Source organism: Oncorhynchus kisutch, linkage group LG23 (assembly GCF_002021735.2).
Source record: "Oncorhynchus kisutch isolate 150728-3 linkage group LG23, Okis_V2, whole genome shotgun sequence".
NCBI classification, from domain to species: Eukaryota; Metazoa; Chordata; class Actinopteri; order Salmoniformes; family Salmonidae; genus Oncorhynchus; species Oncorhynchus kisutch.
The window spans coordinates 39,773,606-39,786,623 of NC_034196.2; the positions used below are offsets into that span (position 1 = coordinate 39,773,606).

General features: G+C 41.4%; 1 protein-coding gene across 1 annotated transcript in view; it reads right to left on the reverse strand.

The window, feature by feature from the left end:
- LOC109868105 (interleukin-6 receptor subunit beta) overlaps window positions 1-12,731 on the reverse strand; it is a 17,299-nt gene extending 4,568 nt beyond the window's left edge. Inside the window, exons 1-15 of the mRNA XM_020457540.2 lie at window positions 12,483-12,731; window positions 11,488-11,562; window positions 11,016-11,315; window positions 10,456-10,597; window positions 9,539-9,702; window positions 9,282-9,436; window positions 8,229-8,388; window positions 7,910-7,992; window positions 7,338-7,575; window positions 6,912-7,094; window positions 6,157-6,258; window positions 5,690-5,833; window positions 2,140-2,280; window positions 1,535-1,631; window positions 410-488 (exon numbers count right to left, since the gene is read on the reverse strand). Coding sequence (XP_020313129.1) covers window positions 410-488; window positions 1,535-1,631; window positions 2,140-2,280; window positions 5,690-5,833; window positions 6,157-6,258; window positions 6,912-7,094; window positions 7,338-7,575; window positions 7,910-7,992; window positions 8,229-8,388; window positions 9,282-9,436; window positions 9,539-9,702; window positions 10,456-10,597; window positions 11,016-11,315; window positions 11,488-11,562; window positions 12,483-12,588 — 2,169 coding nt within the window. The 5' untranslated portion in view covers window positions 12,589-12,731. The remainder of the gene's footprint in view (window positions 1-409; window positions 489-1,534; window positions 1,632-2,139; window positions 2,281-5,689; window positions 5,834-6,156; window positions 6,259-6,911; window positions 7,095-7,337; window positions 7,576-7,909; window positions 7,993-8,228; window positions 8,389-9,281; window positions 9,437-9,538; window positions 9,703-10,455; window positions 10,598-11,015; window positions 11,316-11,487; window positions 11,563-12,482) is intronic.
- Window positions 12,732-13,018: the final 287 nt, after the last annotated feature.

Consider the following 13,018-nt stretch of genomic DNA (forward strand, 5'->3'; position numbering starts at 1 on the left):
GAGGCATACTAACAATAGGGGAGGATAGCGTTTTTTGGAGAGGTTTGATGTTTGTGCGTCTGTAAATTTCACACTTGTCAAGATTTTCCGTAATCATTGTAGCATCCACATTCATGCAGAAGTGTTTAAAAAAACAATACATTCTTATTTTCAATAAAAGTGAAAATACAATGACAACGGTTCACCTGATATGGATGAAAATACCCTCAAATGAAAGCTGACAGTCTGCACTTTAACCTCGTAGTCATTGTTTGGTTTCAAATCCAAACTGTATAGAGCATAGAGCTAAAGGAAGAACGCTTCCCTGTCCCAACAATTACAGAGGGTACTGTGAGTCAAAAAAAGTGACTCAGCCAGTGTGATGTTCTGAACTCTCTCATAGATCAGCACAGGAGGCACTTCAACTTACTTTGGTGGGGAAATCAGGCGACCAGTTAGCGATAGTACTGTTGGAGGGATCTGGAACCGGTGGCCAGATCTTTTTTATCCTACAGAAGAAAGGGACAGAGTTTCATTAGAACATGTTGTTTAGGACTCATACCAAATGGCACCATATTCCCTATGGGCTCTGGTCTAAAGTAGTACACTATATAGGGAATAGGGTGCCATTTGGGACGCCGATTTAGTATCACACACTAGACTTGTATTATCATGAGTGAAGGCTCTTGAGCAATGGACAAAGGCGCTAGGAATACAATTCTCTCCATACACAGTCCTGTTTTTCCTTGGGATTGTTTACTTGTTAAAACACAGACCCGCTGATGTGTGGTATGAAGCGTTTGTCCCAGCAGTAACGCGTCAGCAAGAGAGCATGGTTGAACTAATCTGCTATCAAGTGTGGAGGAAATTAATATTCATGACATACTATGCTGTTTGACTTAAAAGAATTGTCCATTGTTATATGATAGTATTTTTTACTGATACAAACTTGTCTTGTGTGACTTAGTCATAAAATCTGAGCGTATTAGATTTATGAGCCTTTTGGGTGTGACCGCAGTATGTGTTGACGATCGGCAGGAATTTAGCTATGTGGGAAGAGCAGGGAGGAACAGAGAATCGTGGCGATATCAGCTATCTTGATCTACACAGACGAGCTAAATTACTTTTTACATGCTCCCAGGGCTTGTTTCTGCACATCTGCATCCTGTCAAAAATAAAAGTATGTACTTTCCATAAAAGGAGAAAAGCTTTCAACTCTGAACTATTCTTAGTGATGGTTGATCCAATTCACTTTTGCAAATCTGATAATAAAGTTGTTTGAAAGAATCTGCAGTCTCTCTTCCTATAGAGTTTCTGCCATACAGGTTTCAATAAACATTGTTTGTTGAGTACCTGAAGTCAAAAGCGCAATCGTGCCAGAATTCTTAAAATATGTCTGACTCGGGGGGGGTTACAATGAATTTGTGTTACACAACCCTGAGTCAACACTCTTACAACTCAACATCACACTGAAGCGATTGTACACATTCAAATGTAAAATGTAGAGTAGTACATTCTATTTCAAACAATTCAATAGTGTGTGGTTGTGACTTACAAGTCAATTTTGTACATGCAGAGGGACACAGTTAGCACTATGACAAACAGGACGCCGATGCACACAGACACCACGATGGCTTCCATCTGTCCAGGAGCTGAGGGACAAACACACAGAATTAAATTTTTAAAAAGGACACTAGAACGGACAACCATCTTGGTCAGGAAAACCATTCCTTAAAATAAAAAACTGTGGACAAACACAGATTGAAGATCTAGTACAACTACTGCAGGGAAAAGAGCTAGGAGGACACACAGAATAGAATCAAGTCGGGACTATTAAATGTATTTGCACCTTAACGTGTTGAGGACTGGAGGTCTTAACTAGACATATTGCAGATTGAGTCAATGTCAGGATGTTATATAGACAAAGCATTATCGGGATACAGAATATATTGAACAGTACTGGAATGGAACAGTCGGAAAGTATTCAAACTTCAAACCTTTTCCACATTTTGATACGTTACAGCCTTATTCTTAAAAAAGGATTACAATTCTAAAAAGGATTTTCCTCAAACTACAAAATGTGGAAAAATTCAAGGGGTCTGAATACTTTGAATATACTGTATATAGCATGAAGTGTCTGTTAAACAATGCTTCACTCACCATACATCAGAGTATTGAACGACAGGTCTGAGCCATTTGTCGAGCCTTGTACTGTAGAGGCCATGATCCGCACCACCTGCTTACTGTTGCTGGCCAGGCCCTCCACTGTGTAAGAGTAGGTGTCCGGGGAGACAACTATTGCTGAAAAACCAACAAAAGAAATTCATTCAAATTCATGTTTTCCTTGATTGCAGATGTAAATGTTTAAGTTGGACAAATACCAGCACTAACTGTACTTACAAATATCAGCACTTCCTGGTATATATAATAATAGTAAAGGGGATCCATAGTCAGAACAACATGTTCATAAAAAAAAGGTATGATTAAAGGGATACTTCAGGATTTTGGCAATGAAGCCTTTTATCTTTATTTTTTTATTTATTTATTTTACCTTTATTTCATTAGGCAAGTCAGTTAAGAACAAATTCTTATTTTCAATGACGGCCTAGGAACTGTGGGTTAACTGCCTGTTCAGGGGCAGAACGACAGATTTGTACCTTGTCAGCTCGGGGATTTGAACTTGCAACCTTCCAGTTACTAGTCCAACGCTCTAACCACTAGGCTACCCTACCCTACTTGAACTTCCTTCAAACTGCATGCAGAGACATAAAAATGGTATAAACGAGTTAATCTGACTGGGGAAGTAGATAAAGGGCTTCATTGCCAAAATCCTGAGTTATTCCTTTAAGAACACCATGTTTATATTGGAGAAGGTGACACATTTAAGAGGACTGGCCACCCCACATAGCCTGGTTCCTCTCTAGGTTTCTTCCTAGGTTTTGGCCTTTCTAGGGAGTTTTTCCTAGCCACCGTGCTTCTACACCTGCATTGCTTGCTGTTTGGGGTTTTAGGCTGGGTTTCTGTACAGCACTTTTGAGATATCAGCTGATGTACGAAGGGCTATATAAATACATTTGATTTGATTTGACCTTTATGTAGGGACTCCTTTAAATTGATCATGCAGTGAGATGGAAGTTATTTTCTGGTTGGTTGTGAACAAACTTGTCCAACAAAAATATAGGATTTAAAAAAAATCTTATTAAAGGGGGAAGGAGTTACAGGCGTTATGTTTTCTATTCATTTACTGAACAAAAATCTAAATGCAACATGTAGTGCTGGTCCCATGTTTCATGAGCTGAAATAAAAAGATCCCAGAAAAGTTTCATACGCACAACAAAGCATATTTCTCTAAATGTATTAACATCCCTGTTAGTGAGCATTTCTCCTTTGCCAAGATAATCCATCCACCTGACAGGTGTGGCATATCAACAGGTTGATTTAAACAGCATGATCATTACACTGGTGCACCTTGTGCTGGGGGCAATAAAAGGTCACTAAAATGTGCAGTTGTGTCAACAACAAAAAATGCCACAGATGTCTCAAGTTGCGGCCTCACAACCGCATACCACGTGTAACCACGCCAGCCCAGGACCTCCACATCCGGCTTCTTCACCTGCGGGATCATCTGAGACCAGCCACCTGATGAAAATGTGGGTTTGCACAACCTAAGAATTTCTGCACAAACTGAAACCGTCTCAGGGAAGCTAATCTGCGCACTCGTTGTCCTCACCAGGGTCTTGATCGGACTGCAGTTCGGCATCCTAACCGACTTCAGTGGGCAAATGCTCACCTTTGATGGCCACTGGCACACTGGAGAAGTGCGCACTTCACGGATGAATCACGGTTTCAACTGTATCGGGCAGCATTTAACACCATGGTACCCTCCAAACTCGTCATTAAGCTCAAGACCTGGACTTTGATGGGTCGCCCCCAGGTGGTGAGGGTAGGAAACAACATCTCCACCCCGCTAATCCTCAACACTGGGGCCACACAAGGGTGCTTTCTCAACCCTCTCCTCTACTCCCTGTTCACCCAAAACTGCATGGCCAGCCTCTAACTCAATCAAGTTTGCAGACGACACTACAGTGGTAGGCTTGATTACAAACAACAACGAGACGGCCTACAGGGAGGAGGTGAGGGCCCTCGGAGTGTGGTGTCAGGAAAATAACCTCACAACAAAACAAAGGAGATGATCGTGGACTTCAGGAAACAGCAGAGGGAGCACCCCCCTATCCACGGGACAGTAGTGGAGAAGGTGAAAAGTTAAGTTCCTCGACGTACACATCACGAACAAACTTAAATGGACACAGACAGCGTTGTGAAGAAGGTGCAGCAGCGCCTCTTCACCCTCAGGAGGCTGAAGAAATTTGACTCGTCACCAAAAACACTAAAACTTTTACAGATGCACAATCGAGAGCATCCTCTCGGGCTGTATCACTGCCTGGTACAGCAACTGCTCCGCCCACAACCGCAAGGCTCTCCAGAGGGTAGGGAGGTCTGCACAACGCATCACCGGGGGCAAACTACCTGCCCTCCAGGACACCTACACCACCCGATGTCACAGGAAGGCCATAAAGATCATCAAGGACAACAACCACCCGAGCCACTGCCTGTTCACCCCGTTATCATCCAGGAGGCGAGGTCAGTACAGGTGCATCAAAGCAGGAACCGAGAGACTGAAAAACAGCTTTTACCTCAAGGCCATCAGACTGTTAAACAGCCATCACTAACATTGATTGGCTGCTGCAAACATACGGACTCAAATTTCTAGCCACTTTAATAATTAAAAATTTGATGTAATAAATGTATCACTAGTCACTTAAAACAATGCCACTTTATATATGTTTACATACCCTTCATTACTCATCATGTAAATACTGTACCATCTACTGCATCAGCCATCGCTCATCCATATTTATATGTACATATTCTTATTCATTCCTTTACACTTGTGTGTATAAGGTAGATGTTGTGAAATTGTTAGATATTACTGCATGGTCGGAACTAGAAGCACAAGCATTTCGCTACACTCGCATTAACATCTGCATGTGACCAATAAAAAATGTGATTTGATGGCGTCGTGTGGGTGAGTGGTTTGCTGATGTCAACGTTGTGAACAGAGTGCCCCATGGTGGCGCTGGGGTTATGGTAGGGGCAGGCATAAGCTACGGACAACGAACACAATTGCATTTTATCAATGGCAATTTGAATGCAGAGATACTGGGATGAGATCCTAAGGCCCATTGTCGTGACATTCATCCACTGCCATCACCTCATGTTTCAGCATGATAATGCACGACCCCCATGTTGCAAGGATCTGTAAACAATTCCTGGAAGCTGAAAATGTGTGTACGGCAGCATGTTACAGTTCCCGCCAACATCCAGCAATTTCACATAGCCATTGAAGAGGAGTGAGACAATATTCACACAGGCCGCAATTAACAGCCGGATCAGCTCTATGCGAAGGAGATGTGTCATGCTGGATGAGGCAAATGGTGGTCACACAAGATACGGACTGGTTTTCTGATCTACTGATCCTTTTCTTTTTAAAGGTATCTGTGACCAACAGATGCATCTCTGTATTAGAGCCTAATACATGCATTTCATTTGATGAATTTCCTTATATGAACTGTAACTCGGTAAAATCGTTGAAATGTTGCATTTATATTTTTGTTCAGTGTACTATAGTAATAAAGGTGGGCTTTCTTACAGTGTTCCTTGCCTCCCGTGATGTAGAATATTGTGTAGTTTGTGATGAAGCCTCGCCGTTTGTCCAGCGGAATCTCCATCCATTCCACCTCAGCGTTGCTCTTCCCTGTTCTCCTCACTTTCACAGAGGGACCCTCCAGTGGAGCTGCATCAACCAGAACCGGTGGGGAAAACAGCAGTTAACATTATTCAACATTTACATGTTTGCCACCAGCTACTGTAGCAAATATCATAACACTGGTATATCAATGATTGAAATTTATGTGGAGGTTTCAGAGACACAGATGAAGCCAAATCCTGGACTGAAGAGCTATTTCAGTGGAGATTCTCCATTGAGCATGCTTTATAGTCCAGGACTAGTTTTAATGTCTGTAAAACCAGGATTACTCTTAATCTGTGAAACCACTCCTATAGATACTACACTGTGTATACTGTAGTGTAGTGACCAGTACTAGTTTGATTTCTTACCTCCTTGTTCCAGAAAGCATGCAGTGGTTAATGGTTTCCCAGTCCACCCAGAGTACATGGGATACACAGCTATATTGTAGAGCTTAAATCTCTGAAGGGTACCTTGATTGGGAACAGTACAATAAAGTTTGGATGTATTTCATCCCAGTTTTGATTGCTCAACAAGTTCATAATCAATTAGTTGATTGGTTTGATATAACTTGTTATTTTAATCTAACTCATCCCTAGTCAACATAATCATCAAAACCTGTAGAAAGACATCCACAGAGTAGCCAAACTACAAGACAATGATCAGTTAAAAACATGGCATTGTTAGGTTCTAACAAACAAAAAAATTTAAAAAGTAGAAACTAAGGGACTAGGAAAAGCTCCAACCAAGTTTATTCACCTACTGGGTCAAACAGCTGCAACGACAAAGACATGTTTACACCAGAACCAGTATTTATACCTTCCTCCTATGCTGAGTCTCTTCCTTACACATCTGGACAGCCAATACATCTGTTGCTAGACAAGACTTTTGGAATGCCTGTTCTTTCTCACTTCCTCTTACCTGACATCGGCCCAAATTCCTCACTCCTCCCCAATTCACGGCTTCCTACCTCATCTGTTGAACTGGAACCAAAACTGTGGCCCTTCAATAACATGTTCTTCCTGCACTCAGTAGATTTCCATAACCTCAGTTCTAGTATGGTAACATGAATAAGGATATTTCACATTTAGAAGTTACTACCCATCAGCATGTGTCTCAGTCTTACCTTTAATGGGTGCCTTCCTGTTGTGTCTAGGTTCTCTCTGCCAGTCAATCGTGCCGTCACTGACCGAAACCCACTCCAGGACATACTCAGTCACCCCTGTGGCCTCCACATTGGGCGGCTGCCACTCCACCCACAGCCTCCTGTCCTGGTTAAAACAACTGAGCGATGCCACTGGAGGGGGCTCTGAAATACAAGGCACACACAGATACAACATGACATCATGATAGGAGCATCTCAAAGCCAGTCAGTTAACATGCAGAACACATGACTTCACCATTGTCTCTTTTGACAAACATTCAGTTGTTGCTTTGAGAATTGTATTAACATAAAACGTTAATATAATATATTACCCAATATCATTCATTATTATTGGTAACATTTTACAAAGGAAGAATGAGAGAAAACATAGCTGACAAGGTCACACACCGTGGGCCAATTTAGGAATGCCCAAAGAAGCTCGGGGAGACTCGCCAACAGAATTCCAGGCCTTCAATTCAATGGAGCCTCTTCTCTTGTCAGACAGTGGAATCTGGTAAAGGGGGATAATTTTTCTCTCCTGCGACCTAGAGTTCAGCTCAGAGCCATTGACCGGCACAACCTCCCAGGCTCCATCTTGGATCTTGATGTTGTAGCCTCGTATCCTTCCATTGGACTCCACTGGATCCTATGATGGGAAGAAGGCAACGAACAACTCACCACAGGGTTCTATGCTGACTTTTGTTACAAGGAGCACGTGTACGCCCAAGATGAAAATGTCGGCGCACACAAAGAAATAATTCAGAGCATAATTCAAAATATTTGAGGTATTAAAGCTATAATATGTGATTTTTCTAGGCGCACTGGCACTCCGAAAATTTAAATTTCAGGTCGTACAGCAAAACATTCAGGTGCATATATACTAGTAAAATGGTTGCACTGTAGAGCCCTGCACCAACAATTATTCAAGCCATATAGCTAGTGATAAATCAGCAGAGTAGGGTCAGCATGGTCTTTATTACCTTACATATCACTTCCACTCGTCGCTCACTTTTGCCTTGACTGGGAATGACCACTCTCCATAGGTCTGGTTTACTTGTAGGCTCTGGGTAAAGAAGAGAACAGGTAATCACACAACTCATCAATTTCAAACATAATGATAAAACGTGGGCAGTCCCATATAGACTACCTACCTGGATCACACTCAATATTATTGCACTTAAAATCACTCACACACACACACACACTGTCACCACTTCAGTTCTACAGCTTTACATGGTTGCCCACAATGTTAAGTGAAAGATGATAGTATGACATATGCTTGTTGTCATGGCTACTCACTGTCCTCTGGGGTCCTGGCGGTAGAGTTCGCACTCCAGTCACTCCAGTAGCCGTAGCCCGTGTGATGCATACAGCGGACCTGCACTACGTGCTCCATGTCTGGTTTAAGGTATTGGAGACGGAAAGACTCCTTGCTACTTTCGGTGTCATTTGGGGGTACCTAAAAGAGTCAATTAAATGGATATGACAACTGACGGACATGAGGGGGCAACAAACTTGTGCGTACCAGAACGCTGACTTGAAACAGCTCCGACAAAACTCAGACGAGAGTAACATGTTTGATTCCCTGTTGAGAACACCTAAGAATGAGAATAGGATAGATGACTTAATAAAGGCCCAGTATGGATCTTTGTGGGCGACCTGACCAAATTCACATAGAAATGTGAGCTATAGATTTTTATGAAAGCAACTCTGATAAGCAGTAGGACCGTTCGATGTGCGGTATTTTTATTCTTCCTGTCCTCGCGTTCCGCTTTCGCATCTTTTTACTTTCGGTTTTGAACACCAGCTTCAAACAACTGAAAAGAATACATTTTTGTTACTGAAAATATATTTATTAGCCCGCTGATCAATTTCCCCAAATAAAATTTGAGTGGAGAGACTGAGTCTGGGTCTCAACTTACTGTTGAGAGTTAGAATAGTAGGGTTTCTCTCTTGTTATGTCAGTCACTAATAGTCACTCAATTGGCCCATGTCAGCTAAATTGTTTTAGATTGGTAAGTTAGTCTAGCAGCCAGCTATCTAAACTTGTAGTAAGCATGGTTGAATTACTGACCGGGTGTCCCCATTGACCATCAGATGATATATTAAAAACTGCAAGCATTTGTCTTCACCCAATGGCAAAATGTTTAGAATTGCAGCAAACTTTTTTGCTCTGCCCGTGCATTTTGTTAATGGCACGTATCCTTTCCATTCATTCTGGATAGGACTACACAACAGATGGATGTAGACTTATCTCGACATTAGTCAACTTCTGAAGTTTAAAAAACGTTGAACAAACTGAATTTGCAGTGAATCATCCCTTTAGCTTACACTGAGATTGTTGCTATTTACCTCAGTCCAGTCTCCAGAGCCCACAGTGCAGAACCTGAGGTTGTATTTCAGTTTGACAACAGTTTCATGGATAGGGTGCTTCCAGCTCACTAAGAGGGTCCTGGAAAAGTTCTTCTCTGAAATAATATTGACGTCTAATGGGGGATTCGTTTTCACTGCAAAAAAGGTCACACACACAAACACACCATTAAACTCTGGAAGAAGATAATCATTGTGACTTAAAAGGGCATTTGGAATGTTCGTTTGCCTCCACTTACCCATTTCATTCGGATCAATTATGAACAGAACGTCCGATCGAACCTTCCCCAAATTGTTTTCAACGTCTACCCATATATCCAGTTCCATATAGTTTGGAAAGTTGCCAAAGTAGATGCATCCACTGCTTCTCTGAGCTTTTGTGCTGTAGTTCTGGTTTACGGCACTGCAGAAGAACAAACAAATCTTGACACACCATTTTTGGAACCAGACAAAAAAAGAAAATAAGACAAATCACAATAATGATGTACATTTTTAAACAATTAGAAAAATCAGCAATTTACACAAGACACACACACTTTTAATGGGGTTCTCAGAACTGGAGCCAGGTTTTCCATTCACTGATTATTGAAAGCCATTGACAATTAAATGTTGATGTCAATCATGTATCTAACCCCATTTAACTTTCTCACCCATCACTGTTGCCTCTATATGACTTGGCTGGCCTTCCTTAGCTCTTCGTAGACTAAGTCATTGGTACGTTTTCATTCATAAGGCCACACGGAGACAGCTCTCATTTTACCTGAGTACCTACATTGTCCTGCATACAAATATTGGCTACGCTCACATGACCGTACCTTGTTGACTGTGCCTAAGGCCCATACTGACCAGCCGAAAAAAGCACTCCAGTTCTCTGCCCCATCCACTTGGAACGAGCTACAAAAGGACATGAAATTACAAGAGCTAGTCTCTGAATGAGTCCACAGTAAACTCTATGGTGGACAATGAAGGAGGGGTGGGGGGGGGGCTGTCAATGTGTTGACCCTAGATGCACCACACCTCCTCAATGCTTCATGTCTGCTCAATGTGTAATTGTATGTCTTTAAAAACTGTAGTACTTTGTTGTAAAATAGATTTGTTTATCTCAATGAGACCAACCTGGTAAAACAACATAACACACGTGTATAGGGACACTCACATTACACTTCCAAACAAGGTGAATGTTGTGCTTATCTTCTCGTCCATTTTCCCAGGCTGCCATGTGCACGTCACATTGGAGGAAATCAGTCGGTCGAACTGGACAGCCATGCAGGACAAATTCTCAGGCTTCTCAGGAGGATCTGACCAAGAAACCAAACAGCTGCTGTTATTTCATGCGAGAGAAACAAAACTAACAACCCCTGACCTACTGCACTGATCAGGTTGGGATCAATTCATTTTGATTCAGGAAGTCAATTGAAACTGAATTGACTCCAACCCTGACACTGAGAGAAAGCTTTAGGGTCCTTCAGTGTGAATATGAAAGAAAATCACACATGAAATATTTCTTTGGGGGAATTTGGATTTTATTTCTGTACTAAATTATAGCATTTGTATCCAAATTAATTACTCAGAAATTAGATTGAAATAGAGATATTTACCAAATGAAGACCTAAATTCAAACCTAAATGACAGGCAAATAATTACATTACATGGACATTATGTTCAATTTTAACATGAAATAACCCTTTATTTATGTGAAATCCTTAGCATACTTACACCCTTTGGTCAATTCAATCCCGTGGATTGTTTTACTTTTGTTTAAGGATGAGGGAGACTCATTCTTTTTACAAAGTAACCATTTTCCAGTTTCCCTGGTGATAGGAATGGTTACGTTAACAGCTGAGTCGTTGATCTTGGTGTACTGCTCTTTGGGCACTATGACGCCACCACTCGTCCAGTAGATGTCATCCGCTGTGGCTTTAGCAGCTTCATAGACTACACAGGTAGCGGTGAATTCCTTCCCAATTTCCACTGTTGGAGATTGTGGGATTATTGTTCCGTAGTTTTTGAAAGAACCTTGAAAAAGACCAGAGCACACATCAAGTCAATGCTACACAGCAACTTCAAAGGTTTTATGTGCAGTAGAGGTTTATTCAAACATATCAGACTGAGTCGCTCTGGATAAGAGCGCCTTCTGAGAAGTTCTTAATTGGAAAAAATAGAATTTTAAATGTAGTGGTACACTTACTAGAAGTGAGCCTACAGGCCAGACATGCCAAGGACAGAATCTGCAGCAAACGGTATGATGACTGGTCCATGATGCCTGAGGGAAGATTCACAAATTCACAGACTCACTAAGACTAACTTACATTTTATCCCATCACTGTTACATGGGTTAGGCACCTTATTTTATATTGAGTACTTTACCAATAAGTCACAGTTCAGTTTTATGACACCTTCCCTCTGACTAGGGCCTATAGTGAATGAAACTAATGATGAAGTCAGCTAGGTATAGCTAAAACCACAAAAGTATGGATAGGTACTGTAGCTAACAATATTATTAGGAACAAACAAGCTAGCTAACTTACTCTTGGCAGACAATCATATGACAGCTTCAAAAGAAATACAATAGTATCTTGCTCTGCCTGCTAACGTTACTTGTAACAGTAACTTCATCATATGAAAGAGTTATCAACGTGATTTTTTTAGATAACTAGCTAGCTAAGAAAATACCAGAATGCTGATTGTGTTTACTGCTCACTGTCCAGAAACCTCTCAGCTTTAGACGTGGTTCTATTTGACACCTTCATCAAATGTAGGTAGTTTTAAAAAAAACCCTTTTTAACTAGGCAAGTCAGTTAAGATCAAATTATTATTTACAACGACGGCCTACTGAGGCCAAACCCGGACGGCGCAGGGCCGCTCTATGGGCCTCCATATCACGACCGGATGTGATACAGCCTGGATTCGAACCAGGTACTGTAGTGACTGGAACCAGGTACTGTCGTGACTGAGATGCAGTGCCTTAGACCGTTGCGACACTCGGGAGCAAACAGTATCGAGCAACATAAACGTTAGCTAAGTAGCGTTAGCATATACCTACAAGCTAAATATAAATAATTGGGTTGTTTGGCGTTACAAAGATGTATTGAAAAGGTGTATGCTATAGGGTCAGAACGACCTTAGTTAGCGTAGCCAACTAGAAGACCCAGACAAGATATGACAACAACAAAAAATACTCACCTTTTATGTACTTTTCTTGTTTGGTTCCTCCTTTTTTTGTAACGCTATACAATCTTACTTCGCTAAATAAAAGTATGTGGATGTAACATATTTTAGCTAAAACCATAAGATACCTGCTCTGGGGCTACCTTACTTTACTGTCGCCACTTCCAGCAGTACATTGCATAATCATCACGAGTTATAATACTTCGGGGGAGCAGCGTAAATAATACAGACATATAAACATAACCAATGAGCTAGGAATGTGTCCAATTTGACAAATACTTGTCTAGAGATCTGTGCAAACTAACTGCGCGGAATAGTTTCCCTTGTGATTTGCCAGAAGAATTGTCTGTCTCATAAATACTTACCAATCAAAACGCATACATTACGTTACTGTTTTCCAGTTAGTCTCCACCCACTTACACCGAATGCGCCACGATATGCCAGGGGCGTATTCATTACGCCAATTCTGTTGCAAAACGTTTCTTAAACGGGGCTGAATCTACTTGAATTTGTCCAATAGAAACTCTAGCTTTAGTTGCAACATATGCAAC